The 24514-nt window shown below is 45.3% G+C and overlaps 1 protein-coding gene across 1 annotated transcript; it reads left to right on the plus strand.

Moving 5' to 3' along the window:
- The first annotated feature begins 4539 nt into the window (after window positions 1-4539).
- LOC123276424 (non-secretory ribonuclease-like) lies at window positions 4540-16644 on the plus strand. The gene is made up of 3 exons (XM_070518801.1): window positions 4540-4678; window positions 15003-15733; window positions 15957-16644. Exon 3 carries the CDS (start codon window positions 15962-15964, stop codon window positions 16439-16441), a length of 480 nt encoding a protein of 159 aa, XP_070374902.1. The 5' UTR covers window positions 4540-4678; window positions 15003-15733; window positions 15957-15961; the 3' UTR covers window positions 16442-16644.
- The last annotated feature ends 7870 nt before the right edge of the window (window positions 16645-24514 follow it).

Consider the following 24514-nt stretch of genomic DNA (forward strand, 5'->3'; position numbering starts at 1 on the left):
GTCCATCCAGAGGCTTAAGGGGAGAAGTTCTAGAGAACAGACTTGGTGAATTTCAAGGGCTAGCAGGAAAGGGTCATTTTTATAGACTTGCACTTTTCCAGAAATTTTAAGGATCTATTGAAAAAAGTCAGACTGTATTTCTTATCTATAGCTCCTGCCAAGAAAATAGAGTCTGTAGTGTGGAAATCTTAACTGTCTAAGGCTTGAAAGCAAACTTAGATTGTAAACTGCCTTCTGGGCACACTGATATGCATCTACATAGTTTAGGGGAAAAGTCCTCCATTCGAAGAGCCTGTGGCTCCTTGCTTAGGGGGAGAAAGAAATTTGACTGAAGCTTTAGCAAGCTGTCAGAAAATGATTACTGGGATATAAAGAGGCAATTCACAACAGAGATTTAGGACTAATGATGTGAACATTGGGGAGATATCACTAGTAGTGATATGCATGTTAAAACACTAGGACACAATTTCTCCTAATAAAATAGCAAGGTTGCAGTGAAACCTATATTCTATGCATAGCAGATGGCATTGTAAATAGGTGTAAACCTTTTGGAAGGCAGTTTGCAATATGTCAAGAGCCAAAAGGATATTCATGTCCTTTGATCCATTGAAGCCAATATTGTTATTCTGTAAACATTTATAGAGTCCCTTCCATATGACAGATAACATCCTAAGCCGAGGCATCAGAGATTGAGGCTGTAGATTGTGCCCTTCAGGAACTGACAGTCTGCTGGGGAAAAACATACCTATAATTGGATAATAACAATACAAAAGTGAGCAGGGAAGTGGCCTCACTGCAGGTCTGTGTTGAGTGTAGCCGGGGACAGGATAGGTTTCCTGCAGGAGATGACACCAAACTGAATCTGGAAGGATCAAATAATTCTAGGGGACAATTTCCCTAGAAGACAAAGTGGGGAGGGATGTTCCAGGCAGAGCCAGAATAAGACCTGGAGGTGGCTGTGCATGGCTGGAGGATAGGCCTGGAAGAGATTTCAGGAAGTTATTCAGCCATTCTCTAGGCTCACTTTTGAAAACTTTACACACATTTAGTTTCTTTCCCTTGACTCTGGTTTTCATTTTCTGCCCAGAGGCTCATATTCATCCCTTCGCTTCCCTGAGACAGACATAGGCAAATCCTGCCACCTTGGCCACAGACTCCTCTGTGGTAGCAATTGGCAACCATGAGCTGTGCTCCCCGGGTTCCTTTAGCAGCAGGCAGGACTTCATGACCCCTGAGCTCCTAAGAGGAAGCAGAGATGACTCCCTGGGTAGGAAAGACTGGCAGCTGGAGCCACAGGGCACAGAACAGACAGCACTCCATGGTCCTTTTCTTTTTCCGTAGCATCTCCCTCTGGCAAGGGGCCCCTGGTGCCTTGGGGTGGAGGCTGGCTTGTTGCTCAGGCTGGGTTGCATTTGGCCAAAGGACTTATGCTTTCTAGTTAGTGTGTTCCTCCTTAGCCACTGCCCTTCTGGATAAAACAGTACAAGAGGACCCCTTCTTCATATGATCTGTGGCAAAAAAGAGGCTCAAGGAGTCAAGACAATTATTTGGGGAGCCCAGCAGTTGGAGCTGCCTTCCATTTGCTTCTCTTCACCCTGCAGGCCATGTGTGGGTCTGATTACCCCAAGGACCACTGGGCTCCTGCTGTGCAGCCTCCCCACACATTGCTTGAGGTCTATTGGAGTGTCAGGACTCAAAGTCTCAACTTTCATCCCTGGAAGATAATGGGGCAGTACCCGTTACTCAGCCCCACTGCCTCCAGTCCCTCCCTACTACTCGGGGCTATACAATACACTTGGAGCAGAGAGCCTCAACACCCATCCAGCCACAGACCCCCAACTCTAACCCCATGCGATCCTCAGCCCAGGGCCTAGCAAAGGGGGCCACGTGCACGGGATCACGACTCTGAATGTGAGGATTCTCACTGGAGGGGTAGAGAGAGCTGTGGTGACCCTTCTGTGGTCCCAGGGAGAAGAGTGGGTAAGGGGCCAAGTGAGGTAGTTATAAATCAGGTGAAGTGAGTGAAGAGAGAGATGCTTTCTTAGTTTGCAGCATGAAGCAGGTTTCTAATGGTGGAGACTTGGTTTTTATTTAATTTGAAGGGCTCACCATTATTCTAGGCTGCTTCTCACTTAGGAGCTCTCTGACTTTGGGCAGGTCATTGAAACTTCCCGAGACAGCTCCCTCCATCTCAGTTCCTGGAAGGAATCTAGACACAAGAAATATGATTAGGACTGTGCTGGGCCAGGGCAGAGGGATGGGAATAAAGGAAGGAGAAGCTCTGGAGAAGAAAAGGTAGGAGGAGGGTCAAGAAGAAGAGGGTGTGACCCAGTGAGTTTTCGAGACAGTGCAAAAGAGAGTGTAGAAAAAGTCAGGTGGAGGGTGACGACAATTTGCAATACTACATTTCTGGACTGGGAGGCGGGAAAGATAGGTGTCTCAGGAAGGGACTGATCCCCACTTCATGTCTTTCACAGAAAACGTGGTTCTGACATGGGCCATCCTCCAGTTCTGCTACTAGATCAAACTATTTTCTCCAGGCCCTGGGCTTGTACAGCGCCCTCAAGACTACCTGAGGCCCAGGATCCTGCATGGGTCCCGTCAGCACGGCCACGGGACGACGCAGCGCAGGGGAATGGTCTCCAGGGGCTGCCAGCGCTCCAAGACCTTCATTCCCCAGAGCCTAGGAAGGATAAATGACACATACAGCGCCACACCTCCGTGGTCTGAGAATCCTGCAGTGGACAACTGACACTTGAGCCTCTGAAAACTCGAGATCACCCAGGGCATGGTATCCCCGGGTCCTGGCTCCCTGACTGTCCTCACAGGTCTAGGATCTGTTCCCAGAGCATCTGCGCGGCCTTTGCAGAACCAGGTGGTTCTTCTGGACGGCAGGACTCCAAGGCCACGAGGCCCTACAGGCGGTCTGGTGACCCCAGCGCCCTAACTGGATTGCCTTCTGTGGTCTCCCCCTCATTCGACTTCTTCCCGGAATCTCCACCCCTCACTGACCCCAGCCCGCCAGCTCTCTCAGGGCGCCTCACGTGGCAGGGGGTGGGAGTGAGGAGACATGGGTGGACCACGGGAGAAGAGCTGCTCTCTCTCCTCCAGCGCAACTGCCCTTCCTGCCAGATGAGTGCAGGGGCCCCTGAGACTTCCTAGGCTGACTTGGCTCTTTTCCAGCTTTCCCTTAGTTCGCCTTTCACCTGAGCAATCTTCGCTGCGTGCGCATTGCGGGGTGTGGGCGTGGGGGATCGGCCAGCCTTGATCCCACCCTAGGTTGATGCTCTCTGAATCGCGGAGCCAATTTATTCACTAGCTGCTCCAGTAAAACTCCCAGAGGCGCCGATCCTGATCCAGGTTGGATGCGTCTTTCTCTGGCGGCCCCGCCCTCTTCTTCCGGGGAGGGGCGGCCCCCTCACTGGCCGGCAGGGGGCGCGATGCTGCTGGCTCCTCGCAAGCCCAGAGGGCGGCAGATCTTTCCCTCTCGGTTCTACTTAGCAAGGCTGAGACCGGCTTTATCTTTTAAAAGCCTTTTCGAGCCCTAAGGAAAACAACAAAGAAATAGACCCATAAGATTTAAGTATCTCAAAGCAGAATTAGGTCTGAAAGCACAAGATTTTTACCCTTTCGTAGCAAACTCCCCCAAGTTGTGTTTCATTCTACCTGTTACCTTGGGAGAGTCGCACTCCTTTCCAAAAACAAAACGGGAGCAACAGACAGGTCTAATGAGCTTCCACTGTGTGCCATGAGCCTCCAACAGTGGAGTGAAGACAGAGGAGAACGAGGGGAGGAGTGAGAGAGTCTCGGCAGAGCTCGTAACTTTTCTGCTCCAAGAGCAAAGGTTCTCCGTGAGGAGATGATAGATAGATAGATAGATAGATAGATAATGATAGTACATGCATATGGTAAAAGTGTAAACTCAGACATTAGGGAAGGGTATACAATATACAGGAAAAAATATCTTCCTCTAATCTTTGTCTTTCAGATGCCAGTTTCATTTATAAAAGCAACAAGTATTCATTTGCATTGTATCCTAACACAGTCTATACATAATATCCAATCCTGTAAACATATATAAGCTTATGGGTATGTAAAAAGGTTTGTGTGTGTTTGTGTGAATCACCTCCATTTTACCTCACATATAGTAGCATCCTATACACAGTGTTCTCCACCTTATTTTTTCATTACTAACAATATATTTTGACAAAGGATGTACCACACTGTGGGCCGCCCAGTGGCATAGTGGTTAAGTTCGCCCACTCTACTTCGGCAGCCAGGGGTTTGCAGGCCAGGATCCCAGTGCAGAACTACACACTGCTCATCAAGCCATGCTGTGGCAGCATCCCACGTCGAAAGTAGAGGAAGATTTGCACAGATGTTAGCTCAGGGAAAATCTTCCTCACGAAAGAAAGACAGAAGGGGGGCATGGAGAGACTGAGAGAGCTAGAGAGAGAGAGACTGCGGATGGGCTAGACAGAAGAGATACAGTGAGAGCATCCCAGGAGGAGGCGGAGCAGGAAACAGAGATGGAGAGGCCGAGTGTTCAAGAAGGACGCCCCAGGGCCGTGGGTGCCCAGCGCGATGGCGTGACAGCGTGCATGCTGGTCGGCCTCTGGAGCTTGCCCTGGACGGCTCTCCGTGGGCCCACCTGTGTGGCAGGGAGCTTGCTGTGCAGGTATACGGAGCAAAGCGGTGGGGTGGTGGCAGAGGCGGCGCTGGGAAGCGGGAGTGGGAGCAGGAGGGCTGGGTGAAGAAAAGGGGAAAGGGCGAGGCATTTGGTGGGGGCCGCCCCGAATGGCGGGAGCAGGTGGGACGGATTATGAGATAAAGGGCGTGTGTGTGTGTGTGTGTGTGTGTGTGGAGTGCGGGCAGGAGGTGCACGTGTGCTCCCTGGTGACAGCAGGCCGGCCCGCCCCGCCCCGCCCCGCCCCGTCCCGTCCCATCCAGTTTCTGTGTCGATGGAAGGGAGAGGTTTCCTGGTTTTGGCCTGGGAGAGGGAGGCGGCTGCGATGCTGCAGGGGGGCCCAAGGGCAGGGGCAGCAGCGGTGGGGCTGGGCGCCGGGCGCTAGCGCCCCTCCTGATGCAGGATGGGGCAAAAGCTGTCAGGCACCTCCTTCGAGCCGAAATCGAACCAGCGACCTAAGGATGTCCACACGAGTCCAGGCTACAGTCCTCCGCTCTACCAGCTGAGCTATCGAAGGGTGCACGCCTCCAAAGGTGGGGCACTGCTTTTCCCGGAAATGAGGGGGCCCAACACACGCGGGGTGATTGAAGCCCCTTTGGTGGCAAAAGAGCCGCGCACAAGTCTGGGCTTGCTAGCGGCCGGACATCCCCGGCTGGCGACTTGCAAAAGGCCAGGGCCATCCCCTTCCCGCGCCGCCTCCGCCCTTGGGGCTCTCACCTGTTGCCCTATCGCCCCTCCCCGCAGCCCTGGCTCCAGGCGAGGAGCACAGCCACAGCCACGAGGGGCCAGAGAGCCGGCTACAGAGGGAGGGTAAAGGGGCGTTGGCGAAACGGATGCGCGTGTCCGCTGGAGGAGGGCTTGCTGAGGAAAGCCAAGGAGGAGAAGCCGCCCGAAAGGGCACGGCCTGGGCGTGCGGCTGCAAAGGGCAGGCGCAGGGTCCGCTGGAGGCCCCTGGAGGAGCCAGGTCTCTAAGCGCCCTGCCCCGCCCACCTTCTCCCCCGACGCGCACCCGCGCCCCGCCCAAGCCGCGCCCCTCGCCCCACCGACTCCCCCTCCCTGCGCCCCCGAATCCGCACCCAGGTTTCTGACTCGCCCCCACCGGCCGCCCGGCCCAGCTGCCCACCACCGCCTGGCCTCGCTTTGCCACGCAGGGAGGCTGGCTGCGAAGGGATGCGGGAATGCTCTCGGGCCGGGCCCGGAGAGCACGGCCACCCGCCCCCAGCCAGCGCGGCCAGTCCCGGGACTCGCCTCCCCTCCTCTGCCCAGCGACCCACCGCCATTCCCTTGGCAGAGGCGGTGGCTCCGCGGAGCAGCTCGAGGTTCTGTGGGCTTCCTGCAGAGGACCAGGGACCAAGGGAAAGGGGCAGCGCAGACCCGGGTCCGGCTCGGACCCCTTGTCCCGGCTCCAGGGCTTCCGCAAACCTTGCAGATCCCCCCTGGGATTTGCCCGCCACCCCGAGACCGCTCCCTCAGCCTTCCACGGTCCCAGAGAGGCATGGCAAGCCACGTCCAAGTGACATGCCATGGAATGAGCGTGTCGCCACCCACCCCCTGCCCTGGAGACATGCGTGTCTGCACCCGCCAAGATGAGGGCCCCTGCCCCGGAGGGCCCTGCTGCCCTCGGGGAGGCCCCAGGCAGGAAGAGTCGAATGTGCCCGGGGTGGGGGGGGGGGTCTCACCCTCGGGGTGCCGGTCACCAGGCCCCACAGTCGCTGGCCGCTCCCCAACCTGCCGCCGCGCTTCCCCCAAAGCACCCAAGCAGCTGGCCCAAGGCTCCGGCACCTCCGCGTCCCATCAGGGGGTGTATCCGAGGAAGGCCCGAGGTTCTGTCCTTGCTCCCAGGCCACTGGTCTCCTCCCATGGGGCCCTTCAAGGCTGGGGACTCTCTGTGGCTGCAGAGCCAACCCTTGCTCCCGAGGGCCACCTGGGAGGCTACAAGGGCACAGCACCCTGGGCCTGCACCTGTGGAGACTCCGTGGCCTGGGGCTCAGGCCGGTTCAGTTGGCAGTGGTGGGATAGAAGGGAAGGCTCAGACCCCCCCGGGGGAGACTGGGGGCTGCATGCCAGGAGAGGAAGATGATGGGGAAGCCCCGGCTCCAGTTGCAGAGGCAAACCAGAACCCCAAAGCCACCTGTGGGCTCAGGGCTCGCGCGAGAGAGGCTGCTCGGTTGGCCCCAGGGCCTTCCTCTCGCTTCAGCTGGCGGTCCTCTCGCTGAGGAGCTCCAGCTGTCCGTGGGGTCTCCGGAGTCTCCTTGCCGCAGGAGGGCAGAGACCAAGGACCACTCCCTGGCCGCCTTCCGTGTGCCCAGACTGCCCGCCACGCCCAGCCACAGCCCTGGAACCCAGCTCCATCCACAAGGCAGAGAGCAGAGAGTTGCCTTCTGTCTCTGGGTCTGTCTGGCTGTCTCCCTCCACCTCTCCCTCTCGCTCTCTTTCTCTCGCTCTCTCCCTCGACTTCCACGGCTGTCTGTCCAGGTCAGGAGGAGCAGGGGCATCGAGGCAGATGGTTGTGACACCACACAGCAGAGCAGGATCAGTCACCGCTCTTTCAGAAGGAACTCAACCCCTCCCGTGGCGACAGGAAAGGGTGTGAAGGCGAGCGAAAGTCAGACGGACAGGACAGCTGACCCGGCCCGCAGAGGTTCTCAAGCCGGCTCTCAAGGCCCACCAAGAGCCCTGCCACCTGCTGCTCCTGCCCAAGTCAGCCTCCCCCGGGGCAGCTGCGCAATTGGCAATGGCTGGAAATGTCTCAGAGTGGTGCTTCTGTCCCACAACTAGGTAAAGCGGGGCAGGAAAGAGGGTTTTCTGTCTCTGTAGGTGTACGTGTTGATGGACCCATCAACAGAGAGACAGAGAAAGAGCGCCAGAGACACAGAGAGAGAGAGAAAGAAAGAAAGAATAAGGATGTACCACACTCTAGTTAATGGCTACATGGTATTCTATTCTTTGGCTACTTAATCATTTCTTTAACCAGTCCCTTATTCAGGGGCATACAGTTTGTTCCAATCTTGTACTGCTATAAACAACCTGGTATGTGTATCCTGGAACAAATAGCAACAATAAAGCCTGTGTATTTAGCCGATGACAAGCTCACTCCCATGCACTATGAGTGTTCCTAAGACCTGGCATACTGAAGCTCCTGTATGGTATGGGGTGGGGGAGCAGTGGGTTGGCAACACCAAATCTTCCAGATGCACGTGGGTGTCACTGGCCCCAAGGAATCCTGGGAGAATATTGTCTTCCAGAATATAAACATGACCAGCGGAATGCTTTCTTGTAATGAGAGACCAGTAACATTTCTGCACATAGAAGTCAGCATTATTATTTGAAAGTTCAGGTCTTTGAATACCAGAGAGAGAGAAAATAATACCTGTTTATATGTGTTAGATAAACTTAGATACAAGTAAAGAGAATAAATTTAGATTCTGATCACATACAGAAAATTTTAGAGCAAATTGCAAGCTCTCATTTTCAAGCAGCTTCTATGGGGTAAACATTTTACTTAAAGTGAGTAATTTAACCCTCACAATGACCCACAAGGTAGACACTATTATCCTCATTTTAAAAATGAGCAGAGGCCCACAGAGTTACCATACAGTAGTGGCAGAACCGGGAGTATCTCCCTCAAAAGCTGGAGTGTACCTGCTTATTCCAGCCAGCTCTTTAGAGGGAGTTGGGTGCACAGCATATTTAGGGTAAAGCCTTTCCTTCTTGTTGCTTCTGTTTCTTCAACTCTGAAATAGGAAAAGTGGTCCAGGATAACCTATCTGTATTATCCGTTTCATTTTCTAGGTGATAATGTCATTTCCATAATAAACTATGTGTTCTAGAATGTGAGAGATGGAAGGAGGTCTTCATTCTGGTGATTCTCACCCTTTACACCCTCCAGGACCCCTGTCGTTATCCCTGCCTGTGAAATACATGTTTGTAGAACATACTAAGTAATCTAGTATGTTTACTTTTGGCCATTTTTACTGGTCACATATGTATATGGTTCTGGTTACCTGATTTAAATGGTATTATCTCGACAAAACTACTTACGTTCAAATGCTTCGTTAGCTCATCCCATTCATCTGTAATGTCAGTAAATGTGCATTTTCATTAAGGTTTTGGAAATATTAGCTAATATATTAGTTTTATCAAGCATAGCATCCTCAGGCAGAGAGGAAGGGTTTTTCCACAGTGGCATCTAATTTCATAGCTTTCTGACAGCTGCCTCTCTGTCCTTCCACTCTTTAAGGCTGAAAATCCAACATGGTTATCCATTATCAGCCTATTATCCAAGGCAGTAGGAGGAAGATGTTAGGTGGAACTGAGCTGTCAACCCAAACGTCTCGGTTAGTCACTTGATCAGTGACTTTTCCTAAAGGTACATATGGCAGCTATTTCATTAAGGAGTCAAGTCAAGTTGGATTCTAGGAGGATTTTTTGAGTATTTGCTAGGACACCTAAGAAGACTTTAAACTTATGTGGTGATCACTAATATATAATCCTACGTTCCCCTGATTCATAAAGATTCCCATGTTAAGTGAGTCTTTCCTTTTCTTCTACTGTGTTTTGGAAATCGCAGAATTTAGAGGCTTTGGAGGTATTTTTGTTATTGCCCTGCCCTCAGGAAGGATGAAAATCAACTGTCTTTATAAAGCCCTTCATTGCTAGAGAGACCGTGGGGAGACAGAGGCCCTGGAGGTTGAAAGATTGTGAGGAGAAAGAGCTTATTTATGATATGGAAATTATTTTTCATTTCTGAATTAGTGGAATTCTTCACTGACTGCATTAGATGTGCCAGGAGAAGAGTGGAATGTGTTATGGGAAGTGGTGTCTTCTTTTCTTGCACAAATCTTCTTCCAAATTTACGCTTTGAACTTAATAAGATGCCTTTATACAAGCTCTAAAGATATATGGATATCAGACATCAACAAAATCTCCTAAGATTCTACAGGCCAGTTCAGTCTCCACCACTCTTCCCTTCTTCTTTTTAATCTTACTCCAGCCCACCAAAGGGCCATGAGACATAAAGAGAGGCCCAATATTTGGAACAAATAGAGCCTAGGAGGGCTGTTTGCAAAGAAGGAACCCAGCTTCCTCTCTGGTTTTAGTGATATCCTTGGTTTTCTTGTCACACAAACAATCTCCATCTCATCACCTCCTTGTTCTGGAAACTTGAGTGTTTGAATCTCTTGCTGCTCAAAAATCTGCAGAGGGTTAAAGTGACTTGTTAAATTCTTCTGAGTTTTTTCCTGTGTTCCACTTGCATTGGATTTACTTTTTCTAATTTTTAGCCTTGACCTGATTATTGCCTCCCCTTTGTGTCAACTAAGAACTTGAAAAAACACAGAGGTCTTTCTGTAGAATCTGTAAAAGAGTGAATATCCAGTGTTGTATAAATGACTCCAACCTAGGTTTCTAGAGTCTTGCATTCATTCACACCTGTGCTGTTTTCTACACAACTGACATTTACATTCCCAGTGCTTGTATTTCATTACATAAAATGGGAATTTTATCTTTATATATAAACCAGCATTTATGGACTATTCACTTTATTCCTGAAACTGTGTCAATCACAGAGTATATGAAGATACATGAAATGTGGTCTTGATCCCCAAGTAGCTTATGGAAAAATAGGGAAACTAAACATGTGATAGAAGTAATAACACTTGTATGAACATAGTTTTATGGGAGTTCAGGGGATGGAGGAAGTTACTTTCCCTGATGTGTCCAGGAAGGCTTCCAGAAGGAGGTTCTATCTGAGCAGGGATTTGCTGGGGCATTAGGGAAAGGATGGGCATTCTAGACAAGGGATTGGTGTGGAAAAGCACACAAAGGTGGGGAAGGCCTGAGTGTAAGAGATAGATGTTAAATCCCTGGACCAGCTTCTAAATGAGAAAAGTGGGAATTAGACTCTTGACCTGATATAACATCATCTTCCAATAAAATTAATTCACCTAATTTTTTGCTATCTTTCCATATTCTTGTTACCTGAAAATGGGATCATGCTACTGTTCATGTCCTGTTATAAATGTGGACTCAAATGGTTACCTGGTCAGGACTGAGCTAATGGCTCTCGGCTTTGTCATCTTGTTTTGTGAAATTCCTTATTTCCTTCAATTATTAAGAAATTTTTGCGTATTAATTGTGTGTGAAGCATTTTTATAGATGATGAGGAGGTAAAAATGCATTAGGTCTAGTGTAGCCCCTCACTGGTGCTTATCCATAGTCTCAATGGGTAGAGAGAGCTGTACTCAAGTGCTTATAATATGAGGTAAGACCCACATACTGCAGGCTGGTGGGTACACCTGGCTCAAGAGCTGCTCTGATCGGCCTCTACAGTGGGTTTGTTGTTGTTGTTTGTTTTTAAAATAATTTTTGGAGTTGGTAGTAATCTTTCCAAATCCGGATTCTCACACAGAAAATTTGGATTCCTCGCTTGCCTTAAAAATAGCCCAAAATGTGACCAGCATTTCCTCAATGCAATCATCAGCTAGGGCTGAGCAGCAGCCGCTGCTTCTTAAAGCTCAGGAGGTCTTCACTGATTCCGCTCCTCCCTCCTGACACCCATCCTGCCTGTTCACTCAGCGATGATACCCGCCTGGCTCCTGTAGACGTTTGTGTTTATGACCCAGCAGACTTGGTATGTGTCCTAACAGAGGTCTAGATGATACTCTACCCAATCCTTAACCTTTCTCCTGTAAACTGTGTTCAGAGAACATCCCCAAACACATTTTCTGATAGTTTCTCCTTCCAAAGCTTCCCTCTGCACATTTTTAACTGCCCTCCATTGCCTCCACTTAAATCCAAATGGCTAGTTGACAGCAAAGATCTTGGGCTGAGGACCTGTTTATTTGTTGCAGGAATCAATATAACCCACGTTAATGAAAGTACACCGGATTCTCTGCGTGATTTAGTCCTTGGTATCAAAAGACTGCTAAATGTGAGCTTGTTCTGTTATTTCATTAGTTTAATCACCACATCAGTGTCACAGCAGCCACTGAATTATCAGCTAATGTCATTGTGCCACTATTTGTAATCAAAAGACTTTGTAAGATGTGGTCCCAAGAGAAAATCTTCTGCATTGTGGTAAGAACTACTGTTGAGGACATTGGCCACAGGGTTGCTCAAAGCCTTCTCGATGTCCAGCACTTGCAATTTCTTCTGCCCCTGGGTACTCTTGCAGTTTCTGCCCTTAACCTGATGATAAAGAGATGCCAACCGTCAATACCTTCCTGCACAGTAAGAGCTCTGTCAAATGCTGCTGAGCACAAAGAAGCAACCCTGTCAGGAGATTGGGGTGGGGGGGGTGCGTCTTACTCCAAATGCAAGGGTCTCTCCATTACTCCTATTGATGGAGCTGAGGAGTCTGGGGAATTGATTGATGAGATATCCAAATTTCTGGGTTTAGAAAGACAGTCTTGTCCAGGAGATGAGTAGGAAGGCGCTCCACATCTGAGTCATGTCTGTCCCAGAGGAGAGAATGAAGACATGAGGGTAGGGCATCTGCATTTACTTCTGCTGAGACCTTGTTCTCTCGTTATTCATACCCCAGACCCTCCGTACTTCAATGCTCTGTGTTTGTCTCCATCTCTCCTCACTCCTCTAAGTACTTATCTGAGCAACATACTCCATCACATCCTCCTTCCTTCTCACACATCCATCTCTACCACCCCCTTCTTTTCTTTTCTCCCATCTCATCACCCTGGCCAAGAAGGTTCTCTTGGAGATCTCTATGAATTACAGATAGACCCATTTCATTTTTGGATTGCCTCGTGTGGTAATAGAGTTCTCAGAGTAAGAATACATGTTTTTCAATTCCCAGTTCTATTATTAATGTTTTAAATGAACTTGATATATCATCCTACTTTTACTGTTCCTCAGCTGGAAAGTGAGGGGTTTGGTATGAATGTCTATAGGACTTCTTTTCAGCTCAGACTCTATTTAGAAATCTAATACCTTGATTAAGAGGTATGGGGGGGTGTAAATGTGTGCATGTAGGAGAAAGTTTATGGGAAATTTGGTTGATAATTATGTATTATTCGTCTATGTAAATTTGATTTTCCTAAATCATTATGAATTTAGGCAGAAAAAATATAATTATCTGAAGTAAAAGTGTTCTTATATAATAATTGTATCCTTATTTTAAGACTATGCAAACAATATTTTAAGTGATTTTATTGTAGGGAAGATGCTAAGGCCTATCGCTCAGAAGTGTCATTCAACTGAACCAGAGAAAAGACCAGCACAAAAGACAACGTGATGATTTCAAGCCTCTGAGACATCTAGATCAGAGGACTGGTAAATACACTGGGAGACACCTCTCAGTCAGCAAACATCAATGTAGTAGTTCCCATCTTGGCAATCTCTGAGAAGGCTTCTTCCTTCACTAACCTTTGGTCTAATAGGCAGTCAAGAGGCCCCAAACTTATTAGACCCAAGAGGAAACTTTGTTTGACAGCTGCTGTGTATCCTAAGATATCTTGGCTTCATTCACCATTTATGTACATTATAATTTTCCATTGAGCTTTGGAAATGAAGGAGCCCAACACCACAAGGGTGTAACGATTTCATTCTAGACATTTTTATTAAACCTCACAACAATGCCGTCCTGCAGGTAACCCTCTCCTCGACTTTTCTAGAGATGATATAGACTTTTACCTGTGCTCAAGATCCAGGATATGCTGTGACCCACCGTCAGACTTAGCATGTCTGTGCCGTATAAAGAATTATACTATTTCCCTGGTAGAAAAGACAAGCTGCTTCTCTGCAGCCACGTGGTTGGTGAATAGCAGAGCTGTGGGTCAAACTCTGATCTGTCTTTTTTAAAAGCCCATACACTTTAACAGAAAGCCAAGCTAGTCTCTCTTGAGGGAAGGATGTGAGGCAAGTAGGAGACCACCATGGAGGAGGAGTGATGCTCCATGCAGGGAAATATCCCAGCTGTGGAGGAAGAACATGCCTTGACAGTTAAGAGGCCAAGGATCCCTCTGAAAGAGAGAGATTTTTACTAAAAATATCAGCAATAATGACTATTATTGAGAAAAAAGTGGATTGGCACAAACTGAGAAATTCAGGCAAGTAGACTGTAGACCTAGGCAAGTCTGACTGTTTATGTTAGGGTTTTCTAGAAGTCAGGCATCCCTGACCACAGCTCCATCCCACCTCTACAATTAATATTATCCCTTTTATCAACTCACGCTTTTATACGACTTGGTCCTCAGCAGTAATGTACATGAAATTATGGACTGATGTGTTAATTACACACAAAACACATGACAATGAATACTATTAACTATTTATCTGTGTACTCTCTAACATCAATCATCTCATTTCCCACGTGTTGTACACATTTCATAATTTGTACACAGCTTTAACTAGAGCTGTAACTCCAAAAATTCTACCTTCAAAAATGTTTTCACAGAGGAATAAAGGACCCAAAGACAGTAGGAAACATGAAGCCCAGGGTCAATGGCTTGGCCATATTCATCATATTCTATGCAAAAGAGAGAGTAAATCATGCAGGTACTGTATTTTCATCATTACGAAAGGGTGCTCTAATTGTTTGCTAAAAGTTCCTCAATTTTTCCACTGAACTGAAGAAAAATGTAATTCTTGTGATCATCTATTTCTCTTTGCTCTGATTTCATGAATAAAGCAAGATGTTAAGAGGTGATGTCTCGTATTTCAGTTTGGGTAAGTGTCCCTGAGAAATAGTGAGTTGCCAATGAGGTGCCGTGCACCTGAGCAGGACTTGGTCAAAAGAGATGAAACCCTGAGTTGTAGTTCTAATGCCTTCACCTTTGGGAGTCAGGAAAACAAACAAGATTTTTCTGGCTGGTTGTGAACATCACAGAGGGGTTAGAACAGTACTGGATCCACATTACATTTTTACATCCTCATCGCTTATAAAAATGATTTCCACAAAACGTACATTAAAAAACTTACTTCATGATAAAAGATATTAATGAATTTCAGCAAGAACAGGATTTTAAGGCAAGGTGCTATTAGCTCTGCACTGAGTCCTGACCAGGTCATCATTGTGTCCCTGTTGACATGAAGTCATCAACAGTAACATTATCGCATTTCCAGAAGACAGTGATAGAGAAAGGTAGGAAAAAATGATATGGGTTAATTTTGTTGGAATGTTGTATGATACCATTTAAGGGTCTAACAGCTTTCTAACCTAGAAGCTTGGCCAGAGATTTAACATCTCTCATCTCAAAGGTTTTCCCACCTCGATACACATCCCCTCTCTAAACGATCTCCTTTACAGGTTACCAAAAGTTCATCTCTGGAAGGTTTTACAGAAAGACTCTCCTTTAAGTTTTTCAGGTTCTGCTCCTTCACAGGAAGAGAAGGGATAAATCAGACCAGTGTTAAAGCAAGAGAAAGTGAATTCAATGCAAGGGGAGCATAAGAAACAACAACAAGCAACTCAAAGATACGTATCAAACTACTTTAATTCCCAGGAGGATTTTGAGCCGCAGGAAATTCAGAGCTCAGGCTTCCAGCACAGGGAGGTGATGAGTTGGAGAACATTTGGTGGGAGGAGACCAGGGAGATACAAACATGAAAGGGGGACCTGGGTCCTTCTGTGCCAATAGCCCTCTCTATCTCCATTTGTTCCGAGTCCTGGGCCTGTCCTTATGTACTTCAGTCCCTCAGTGCCCTACCCCAAGTTGAGTTATAAAATCTATGGCCATTCTGCAGCCAGCGTATATTTTTAATCAGTAGAGACCAAAACCACTGAGAGAGCTCTGCCCTGCACAGGCTGCCTGGAATTAGATTTGTTACAACAGAAGCAGCAACGGTGCTCTCCCTGGGCGTGCATTGATTGGAAAATGATCAAACAAAGAGGCTCATTGCACAAGAGGGCCGTGTGCCAATCTGTGGGTTTCTTCATGTCCTAGATTCACAACCCTCTTGGCTCTGCTGGCTCCACCCACAGGGGCTGCTCTATATCTTCAGCTCCAAGTAGCAGGGAAACCAGCTGTCCCTGAGCCCCAGGACGACCAGCTGAGTCTGTTCTCACAGGAGCCACAGCACAGAGACTGGGTAAGACAATGAGCCCTAGAGCTGGGACGGGAGGGACAGCCATGGGGCAGCAACTGCAGGAGGGCTGAGCTCAAGTTAGTGACCAGGACACATGACAGATTTGGGGGAGGGGAGGGGAAAGGAAATAAGATCCAGAGTGACAAAGAGGGGCCTGCGGGGTGAGTGAGGAGAGTGTGTCACTACTGAGCCAGGTGAAGGGGATGCTTCTCTTCTCTTGTTACAGGAAACATGGTTCCAACACAGCGGGATTCTCGGCTTTGTCTCCTTCTGCTGCTGGGGATCCTGGGAATGGTGATCTCATACCATGCCACACCGGCTAGTTTAACCAGGGCTCAGTGGTTTGAAATTCAGCACATAAAAAATATGACCCACCGTCGATGTAATAATGAAATGCTGAGGGTTAACAATTATACGAAGAGGTGCAAAAATATAAACACTTTTCTCCACACGACGTTTGCTTTTGTAGCTAGTGTTTGTAACACCCCAAATGTAACCTGCCCTACGACTGGCTACATGAATTGTCATAATAGCTCAGTGCAGGTAGACATAACAGACTGCAACCTCACCTCAGCACCACAGCCATATAAGAACTGCACCTATAGACAGACCAGCGCACGGAAGTACTTCATTGTTGCCTGTAACAACAGTCAACCAGGGGACAATGCCGCCTATTCAGTGGTTCCAGTTCACTTGGATTGGATCTCCTAAGCTCTGGGTCAGCGCTTTACGCCAAGCTCATCTGCCACGCCGCACAGTCACAGTTATGGTCCCATCCCACAATCCACCCCAGATATCAGCATCACTCATCATCGCGCCAGCCCCAATCCCCTTTAAGCTTTGCTGAGCTGAAGCTCCTTGTGCTTCTTGCAATAAACTTCTTCATAGAATCATCTCAAAGACCATGTGTCTGTTTTTGCCCTTCTCCTGTCATTTAGTTACAATTGGCTTATAGGTCTTTTCCAACCCCCTAATCTGAGATTTGTGGGATATAGAGAGAAATGAAGATAAGAAGCTCCTTGTGTCATGAAGCAGCAAAGATTTTCCACTGTCTCTGACTGAGAGGCTGAGGCCTCAATTGGTATCTGCCTCTTTGCTTCCCAAGAGGTAAAGGCCCACAGAGAATAATTACAAGGCAAATGTGATTGATTCTGTCTCATTAATGAATCATAAGTTTAAGTTAGAAGGGATCTTGGTTGTACAAAAAAGAAAGGAAAGGACAAAAAGAATGCCATTAATATGAGATCAAGAAAATTTCAGGGGCTGGCCTGGTGGTGCAGTGGTTAAGTGCACACATTCTGCTTCAGCAGTCTGGGGTTCGCTGGTTCGGATCCTTGGTGCAGACATGGCACTGCTTGGCAAGCCAGGCTGTGGTAGGCGTCCCACATATAAAGTAGAGGAAGATGGGCAGGGATGTTAGCTCAGGGCTAGTCTTCTTCTTCTTCAAAAAAAGAAAACTTCTTTCTCAGGGTTGTTTAAAAAAAATCGGTGCAGGGACCAACCTGGCTGCATAGTGGTTAAGTTCGAGCACTCCACTTCAGCAGCCCAGGGTTCACAGGTTAGGATCCTGGGTGCAGACCTACACACAGCACATCAAGTCATGCTGTGGCAGCATCCCACATACAAAATAGAGGAAAATTGGCATAGATGTTAGCTCAGGGACAATCTTCCTCAAGCCAAAAGAGGAAGATTGGGAACAGATGTTAGCTCAAGGCCAATTTTCCCCACCAAAAAAAAAAATTGTTGCCTCAAGATTCCAAGTATGAGCGAGTGACGTCAGCATCATGGTGGAGTGAGATCTCACAGAAATCTTTCCCCTCCAATATACAACAAAAAAGAAAAATCCATAATCCAACAGAGGACATCCAAACACAACAGAAAAAATGTCTGAGGGGCCCACTCAGCCATACAACAGAGAGCCGAGAGACTGGAGCCTACCTCGGAGGAGGTGGAATAGGGTAAGAGAAATCTTCGTTCCCTCCCCTTAAAGACTGTGAGCCGGGACTGCGGGAGGCCTCCAAGGTGGAAGGAACAGGGGAGGGAACAGTCATTCATGGGGACATCAAGGACTCCCAAGGGCCTTGCAGCCTAGAGGGAAGCCCTCTACCAGGGCAAAAGCTTTTGCAGGGGGTGACCTTATCAAGCCAACACCCCAGGAGAGCAGAGGGAGAAAATCCCCAGCATGCAGGAGAAAGCACTCCTCTCCCCACCCACTCAGCGTGGCTCCAGCCCCTGGGATTTTGGCTAGAAGCAGAGGACTCAAAACACGTGGCTCTTGACCCCCACCCAGTGAGGATAGGCAGTAACTCCACCAAATAATGTCAGATGCAAAAGAAGAGAACAACTCCCTCTAGCAATATCAAGCATTATATTAGATCTCCAGACCAGAGAGAAAATGACAAGTGCCCAGAAATCAGTCCTGAGGATGCAGAAATATGTAATCTAAATGACAAAGAATTCAAAACAGCTTTCATCAAAATACTCAACGAGGTAAAAGAATGTAGAGGAACAATTCAATGACTTCAGGAGCTACTTCACAAAAGAGATTGAAACTATAAAGAAGAACCAATCAGAAATATTAGAGATGAAAGACACAATAGAAGAAATGAAACAAAATATGGATTCCCTGAACACTTGAGCACACACCATAGAGAAGCATATCAGCATAGTCAAAGAAAGACGTGTTAAAATGCCCCAGATAGAGGAAGAGAGAGGACTAAGACTAAAAATAAGTGAAGAAATTCTACAAGAAATATCCAACTCAATTAGGAAATGCAACATAAGAATTATAGGTATTCAAGAGGAGAAAAGAAGGAGAATGAAGTAGACAGCTTGTTCAAAGAAATAATAGCACAGAAGTTCCTAAACCTAGCGAAGGAAATCCATGTGGAAGATGCTGCCAGATCTCCTAAATATGTCAATGAAAAAGACCTACTGCAAGGCAAATAGTAGTGAAACTGGCAAAACTGAATGACAAAGAAAGAATACTAAGGGCAGTAAGGCAGAAGAAAATAACCTACAAAGGAATCCCTATTAGGCTTTCAGCAGATTTCTCTGCAGAAACTTTACAGGCTAGGGGAGACTGCAATTACATATTCAAATCATTGAAGGACAAAAACGTTCAGCCAAGAATACTCTATCCAGTGAAAACATCCTTCAGATATGATGGAGAAATAAAAACTTTCCCAGACAAACATAAGCTAAGGGAGTTCATAGCCACGGGATGGACCCCCCCAAAAGAAATCCTCAAGAAGACCCTCATATCTGAAAAAAAAGGGGGGGGAGAGAAAGGGATTACAAAGCATGGAGTAAGGAGTTAAATAGTAGACAGAATCAGAGCAGGATAGCAAATACTTAAGTATAGCATTAAAGACAAAGGGAAGGAAAACACCAAAAACAAAGATAATTTTGGCATTTTAACCAGAAACTCATAACACAAGATGGAATAAGATGTGAGAAAAACAACTTAGGAGGGGAAGAGGAAAGGGACTGAATTGGTTTGGTCTAAGGAAATTAGAGGTCATCAGAAAAGGGACTATCTTATCCACAAGATCTTGAATACAAACCTCATGGTAACCACTAAACAAAAAGGCAGAACAGAGACACAAATAATAAATAAGAAAAAAATAAAGAAACACAACATAAAAAACTACATAACTTGATTGGTAGACCAAAATACACAGAACAAGAAACAAAGGAAATGCAGGCAAACCAGAAAATGAGTTGTAAAGTGGCAGCATATATGAATAATCACTCTAAACATAAATGGATTGAATTCTCCAATAAAAAGATGCAGAGTGCTGAGATGGATTAAAGAACAAGACCCAACAACTTGTCGCCTCCAGGAAACACATCTCAGCTCCAATGACAAACAAAGGCTCAGAGTGAAGGGATGGAAGATGATACTCAAAGCTAATGGAAACAAAAGAAAGCAGGTGTTGCAATACTTATATCAGACAAAGTAGACTTCAAGATAAGATAGGTAAAGGAGACAAAGAGGAGCAGTATACAATGATCAAAGGGACACTCCATCAAGAAGAAATAACACTTATAAATATCTCTGCACCCAACACAGGAGCACCAAAGTACATAAAGGAACTATTAACAAACCTAAAAGAAAATATTAATAATAACACAATAATACTAGGGGACATCAACACTCTCATCAATGGAACATTCAGACAGAAAATCAACAAGGAAACAGTGGCATTAAACGAAAAGCTAGACCAGATGGACTTAATAGACATATATAGAACACTCCATCCAAAACCAGCAGAATGTACATTCTTCTCAAGTGCACATGGAACATTCTCAAGAATAGACCCTATGATGGGAAACAAGGCAAGCCTCAATAAATTTAAAAGATTGGAATAATAACCAGCATCTTTTCCAATCACAGTGCTGTAAAGCTAGAAATTAATTACAAGAAAAAAGCTGAGAAAAGGGCAAAGATGTGGAAACTAAACAACATGCTATTGAACAATCAATGGATCATTGAAGAAATTAAAGGAGAAATCAAAAAATATCTAGAGACAAATTAAAATGAAAACATACCATACCAACTCACATGGGATACAGCAAAAGCCACATTAAGAGGGAAATTCATCTCAATATAGGCTCACCTTAACAAAGAAGAAAAAAACAAAATAAGCAATCTCAAACTACACCTAATTGAATTAGAAAAAGAAGAACAAACAAAGCCCAAAGTCAGCAGAAGGAGAGAAATAATAAAAATCAGAGTGAAAATAAATGCAATTGAAACAAAAAAGGCAGTAGAATGGATCAATGAAACAAAGAGCTGGTTCTTTGAGAAGATAAATAAAATTGACAAACCCCTACCCAGACTTACAAAGAGAAAAAGAGAGAAAGCTCAGATAAATAAAATTAGAAATGAAAGAGGAGAAATAACAAGGGTTACCACAGAAATACAACGTATTATAGGAGAATACTACGAAAAACGATACGCCAACAAAATGGGCAATCTAGAGGAAACAGGTAAATTCTTAGACTCTTACAACCTCCCAATGCTGAATGAAGAAGAAATAGAGAATCTGAATAGACCAATCACAAGCAAAGAGATTGAAACAGTAATGAAAAGCAACCCAAAGAATAAAAGCCCAGGACCAGATGGCTTCCCTGGGGAATTCTACCAAACTTTCAGAGATGATTTAATACCTATCCTTCTCAAGATATTTCAAAAAATTAGGGAAGATCGAACGCTTCCTAATACATTCTATGAGGCCAACATCACTCTGATACCAAAGCCTGACAAGGACAACACATAAAAGGAAACCACAGGCCAATATCACTGATGACATAGATGCAAAAATCCTCAGCAAAATATTGGCAACCCAAATACAGCAATACATCAAAAAGATCATAGATCATCATCAAGCAGGATTTATTCCAGGGACACAGGAATGGTCGAACATCTACCAATCAATCAATGGGATATGCCACATTAACAAAATGAGGGGAAAAAATCAAATGATCATCTCAATAGATGCAGAGAAAGCATTTGACAAGATCCAACAGTCATTTATGATAAAAACTCTTAACAACACGGGGATAGAAGGAAATTACCTCAACATAATAAAGTCCACACATGACAAACCCACAGCCAACATCATACTCAATGGGGAAAAACTGAACACCATCCCTCTGAGAACAGGAACAAGACAAGGATGCCCACTATCACCACTCTCATTCAACATAGTACTGGAGGTTTTGGCCAGAGCAATTAGGCAAGAGGAAGGAATAAAAGGAATCCAAATAGGGAGTGAAGAAGTGAAACTCTCACTGTTTGCAGACGACATGATCTCATATATAGAAAACCCTAAAGAATGCATGGGAAAATTAATAGAAATAATTAACAACTACAGTAGAGTTGCAGGGTACAAAATCAACTTACAAAAGTTGCATTTCTGTACTCTAACAACGAACTTCTAGGAAGAGAACTCAAGAATACAATTCCATTTACAACTGCAAAAAATAAAGTACCTAGGAATAAGTTTAACTAAGGAGGCAAAGGATTTATACAATGAAAACTATAAGATGTTATTGAAAGAAATAGATAAGGACATAAAGAGATGGAAAGAGATTCCATGCATATGGCTTGGAAGAATAAACATAGTTAAAATGTCCATACTACCTAAAGCAATCTACAGATTCAATGCAATCCAAATCAGAATCCCAATGACATTCTTCATGGAAATAGAGCAAAGAACCCTAAAATTCATATGAGGCAACCAAAGACCTCGAATTGCTAAAGCAATCCTGAGAAAACGAACAAAGCTATAGGCATCACAATCCCTGAGTTCACAATGTACTAAAAGCCATAGTGATCAAAATAGCATGGGACTGGTACAGAAAGAGGCACACAGATCAATGGAACAGAATTAAAAGTCCAGAATAAATCCACATATATACGGACAGCTAATCTTCAATAAAGGTGCCAAGAACATACAATGGAGAAAAGATAGACTCTTCAATAAATGGTGTTGGGAAAACTGGACAGCCACATGCAAAAGAATGAAAGCAGACCATTATCTCATGCCATACACAAAAATAAACTCAAAATGGATCAAAGACTTGAAGATAAGTCCTGAAACCAGAAAACTCCTGGAAAATAATATAGGTAGTACACTCTTTGACATTGAACTTAAAAGGATCTTTTCAAATACCATGTCTTCTCAGAGAAGGGAAACAGACTTCATCAGACTAAAGAGCTTCTGCAAGGCAAAAGAAACTAGGATCAAAACAAAAAGACAACCCATCAAGTGGGAGAAAATATTTGCAAATCATTTATCTGACAAGGGGTTAGTCTCCATAATATATAAGGGACTCACAAAACTGAACAACAATAAAACAAACAGCCCAATCAAAAAGTGGGCGGAGGATATGAACAGACATTTTTCCAAAGAAGATATACAGATGGGCAGTAAACACATGAACAGATGTTCAACATCACTAATCATCAGGGAAATGTAAATCAAAACTACCTAAGATACCACCAAACACCCATTAAAATGGCTATAATCGCTGAGACTAAAAATAACGAACGTTGGAGAGGGTGTGGAAAAAAGGGAACCCTTATACACGGCTGATGGGAATGCAAACTGGTGCAGCCACTATGGAAAACAGTATGGACATTCCTCAAAAAACTAAAAATAGAAATACCATATGACCCAGCTATCCCACTACTGGGTATCTACCCAAATAACTTGAAATCAGCAATCCAAAGTAACATATGTACCCCTATGTTCACTGCAGCACTATTCATAATAGCCAAGACATGGACACAATCCAAGTACCCATTGACTGATGATTGGATAAAGAAGATGTGGTGTGTGTGTGTGTATATATATATATATATATACACACACACGTATATACATACACACACACACACACACAATGGAATACTACTCAGCCATAAAAAAGACAAAATCTTCCTATTTGCAACAACATGGATGGACCTGGAGGGTATTATGCTAAATGAAATAAGCCACACTGAGAAAGACAAACAGCATATGATTTCACTCATATATGGAATATAAACAAACACATGGACAGAAAAAACAGTTCAGTGGTTACCAGGGGAAAGGTGGTGGGCGGTGGGCACAGGGGGTGAAGGGGAGCACTTACATGGTGATGGACAAGAAATAATGTGCAATTGAAATTTCTCAATGATGTAAACAATTGTGAACTCAATTTTAAAAAATGAAAAGAAAGAAAAGAAAAAAACAGACAGCTATGGGGCTGGCCCCATGGCCTAGTGGTTAAGTTCAGTGAGCTCCGCTTCCACTGTGTAGGTTCAGTTCCCAGGTGTGGACTTACGCCACTCATTGGTGGCCATGCTGTGGTGGCAATCCTCAAGCGAAAAAAGGAAGATTGGCAACAGATGTTAGCTCAGGGTGAAATCTTTCCCAGCAAAAAAAGAAAAAAGACAGCTGGATTGTCATATCTGCTTTTGTATTCAATTTATTGCACACACTGTTTTGTTGAACTATACAAAGAAAATCCAGCCTCTGACAGATATATAGTTGTATAGGTTAGGACCTCTCAGACACCCCAAAACGGTTTGGGGGACCATCAGGGCCCTTGGACCACACTTTGACAAGTGCTTTACTAGAGTACAAGTAGTGTACTATATAATATTACGAACACCCAAAAAGAAACACACATTTACCTATATTAAGGATGAAGACGGGAGGATAATGAAACAGCTGAACATCAGGCGTCTACACTGTGGAAAAACCATTTCACTCAGGTACTCAAAAGTATCACATAACCATTATATATACATATAACAATGACATAATATATATTATATACATATATATACATGATCAATTAAAATGGAAAACGTAATTTTATTACTTCTTAAATGCAGTTATTTGATGTATTTATAAACATATCTTCTACAAGAAGGGAGAATAACAAGCATCCTCGGGGGTGTAAAAGGTGAGACAACCATTGGAATGGAGACTAGTTCCATCTCTCACATTCCACAAATACATTTTGTTAAGGAAACAACATCATTACCCAGGAAACAAAGCCCTGATAAAGCAGGAATTTCAGCCTGGAGGAGATGCCCATCTTAGAGATGAGAACTAGAGGCACCTGGATGGATGGAACTTACCTCAAACCTCCTGTGCACCCTGCCTCCCTCTAGAAAGTGGCCCGCAGTGAAGAACACTCAAGCTTGGAGAGACACTGCTACTATCTGCTATTACGTCACTATCTGGGCCTCAGGATAATCTCTAAAATGGGGATAATCAT

The sequence above is a fragment of the Equus asinus genome, chromosome 2, assembly GCF_041296235.1.
Source record: "Equus asinus isolate D_3611 breed Donkey chromosome 2, EquAss-T2T_v2, whole genome shotgun sequence".
NCBI classification, from domain to species: domain Eukaryota; kingdom Metazoa; phylum Chordata; class Mammalia; order Perissodactyla; family Equidae; genus Equus; species Equus asinus.